The sequence below is a fragment of the Drosophila biarmipes genome, chromosome 2R (genome assembly GCF_025231255.1).
Source record: "Drosophila biarmipes strain raj3 chromosome 2R, RU_DBia_V1.1, whole genome shotgun sequence".
NCBI classification, from domain to species: domain Eukaryota; kingdom Metazoa; phylum Arthropoda; class Insecta; order Diptera; family Drosophilidae; genus Drosophila; species Drosophila biarmipes.
This window is the reverse complement of record NC_066615.1, coordinates 1,150,844-1,153,237: the sequence shown is the minus strand read 5'-3', so window position 1 is coordinate 1,153,237 and position 2,394 is coordinate 1,150,844. Positions and strand designations below refer to the sequence as shown.

Genomic DNA, 2,394 nt, shown 5'->3' with positions numbered 1-2,394 from the left:
AATGGAAATCCAGCATGTGGAAAAAAGAAGGACTCGGCCAACACATTTTTCTAATCAAATTCGACGTTTCGGAATTCCGGAAAGCATTGGTAAAATTCCTCCTGCAAGAGCTTTGTCAGCCTAAGTAAACATACCGCGCAGCAGAGAAATTCTCAAGTAAATAATTAAAGAGCTGAGACTTGATAAATACTTTTCAAACTCATTGAAAACTTCGTCTATAAAAATTCATAAAGATAAAATAGTGGCCTATATAAGTATGGCGCAAGAAGGACCTAGCCCACTGCTTTCAAAATGGTCTTCAAGCTGATACATCCCGCCACGCTCACGGAGCAAATGCGGTCCCAAGATGGCTGTATTTACCTGTACAGGGCCATGAAGTTTATTGGGTGGCTGCCTCCAAAAAAAGGCGTGTTGCGATATTTGTACCTCACGTGGACGCTGATGACGTTCGTGTGGTGCACTACGTATTTACCACTAGGCTTTCTTGGTAGCTACATGACGCAGATTAAGTCCTTCTCCCCAGGCGAGTTTCTTACCTCTCTCCAGGTGTGTATCAACGCCTACGGTTCCTCGGTGAAGGTGGCTATTACGTACTCAATGCTTTGGCGCCTTATCAAGGCCAAGGGTCTGTTGGACCAGCTGGACCTGCGCTGCACCACCATGGAGGAACGGGAGAAGATTCATCGTGTGGTAGCGCGCAGCAACCATGCCTTTCTCATATTTACCTTCGTCTACTGCGGCTACGCTGGCTCCACTTATCTCAGCTCGGTGCTTAGCGGCCGGCCTCCTTGGCAGCTGTACAATCCCTTTATTGACTGGCATGACGGCACGCTTATGCTCTGGGTTGCCTCCACTCTTGAGTATGTGGTGATGTCAGGCGCCGTGCTACAGGACCAGCTTTCAGACACATATCCGCTTATTTACACCCTTATTCTTCGGGCCCACTTAGACATGCTGAGAGAGCGTATCCGACGACTACGCTCCGACGAGACCCTGAGCGAGGCCGAGAGTTATGAGGAGCTAGTTAAATGTGTCATGGACCACAAGCTGATTTTAAGGTAGGAAACATCTAAAGCTGGAGTTTAAAATACTAACTTTAACTGAGCTAAGCAGATACTGCTCAATCATTAAACCTGTTATTTCGGGAACCATATTCACACAGTTTCTGCTGATCGGCCTGGTTCTGGGCTTAACGCTGATCAACGTGTTCTTCTTCTCGGACATTTGGACCGGCATCGCTTCCTTTATGTTCGTCATCACTATACTGCTGCAGACCTTTCCGTTCTGCTATACCTGCAACCTCATTATGGAGGACTGCGAGTCCCTGACCCACGCTATATTTCAGTCCAATTGGGTGGATGCCAGTCGCCGATACAAGACAACTCTCCTATATTTCCTTCAAAATGTTCAGCAGCCCATCGTGTTCATTGCCGGCGGCATCTTTCAGATATCCATGAGCAGCAATATAAGTGTAAGTGCACATTAAAATAGTTCATGCTCTTGGTGCTGTTTTTTTTAAATACCCTCTATTTAGGTAGCAAAGTTTGCCTTTTCCGTAATAACCATCACCAAACAAATGAACATTGCTGACAAATTTAAGACGGACTAAGTTTATGATATTTTATTAAAATATTTTAATATTAACTCCGCCTCTTTTTCTATGAGATATGTTAAAAGTGTATTGTTTCTTACAAAAATATGACAGTAAAAAAAAATTGTAGAAAAGGGTAACAAAATTTAAGAAGAAAACTTCGATTAGAAGCAAATTTGTATGAACTAACAAACAAAATAAAGGAAAGAGCCTCTAACTAAAATGGTTTGTGGGTCTTGAAAGTGTGTTTGCCCCTCTTCTAAAATAAACGCAGCAGCAGCAACGCTACTATTTTTAAAATTGCACGCAATACTTAGCATTGTCCAATGCCATGCCCGTCTGTCCGTCTGCATGAACGCTAAGATCTCGTAAACTACAAAAACTAGAATTTTTTGGAATTTTGAGGTACGAGTAGATTCCTAAGCAGCGTAGCGCAAGCAGCAGCAGATCGCTTCGATGGCGACCGGTAAATTCAACGACCGTCAACGAGTTTCAACGTGGACGCACGTGGGTTTTTGATGAGGCACACCCATGTGCCCCGAAAACGGCTACTACGGAGGATAACGTGACAAAAATCCACGACCGCCGATTGACCGCCGATTGAAGATACGCGAGATACCTAAGACGGTAGGCAAGTCAAAAGACCGCGTGGGTCATATTCTGCATAAAATTTTGGGCATGAGAAAGCTGTCGGCGCGATTGGTGCCGCGTTTGTTCACACCCGACAAGAAACGCAATCCAGACTGTCCCATCGGCCGGAATGGTGATGGCCACCGTTTTTTGTGATCTACATCGACAACTTG

General features: G+C 44.8%; 1 protein-coding gene across 1 annotated transcript; it reads left to right on the top strand.

Moving 5' to 3' along the window:
• Positions 1 to 291: 291 nt before the first annotated feature.
• On the top strand, positions 292 to 1,782 carry LOC108024069 (odorant receptor 42b). Its single transcript, XM_017093838.2, has 3 exons — positions 292 to 1,058; positions 1,114 to 1,471; positions 1,535 to 1,782. The coding sequence occupies exons 1-3, from the start codon at positions 292 to 294 to the stop codon at positions 1,607 to 1,609; spliced, it is 1,200 nt and encodes a 399-aa protein (XP_016949327.1). The 3' UTR covers positions 1,610 to 1,782.
• Positions 1,783 to 2,394: the final 612 nt, after the last annotated feature.

What these genes read in the sequence shown, in the direction of transcription:
- LOC108024069 (XM_017093838.2), top strand. Translation starts at nt 292, where the DNA reads ATGGTCTTCAAGCTGATACATCCCGCCACGCTCACGGAGCAAATGCGG. An exon ending in GACCACAAGCTGATTTTAAG is followed by an intron (nt 1,059 to 1,113) that starts GTAGGAAACATC and finishes TGAGCTAAGCAG; the next exon opens with ATACTGCTCAATCATTAAAC. An exon ending in CCATGAGCAGCAATATAAGT is followed by an intron (nt 1,472 to 1,534) that starts GTAAGTGCACAT and finishes CCCTCTATTTAG; the next exon opens with GTAGCAAAGTTTGCCTTTTC.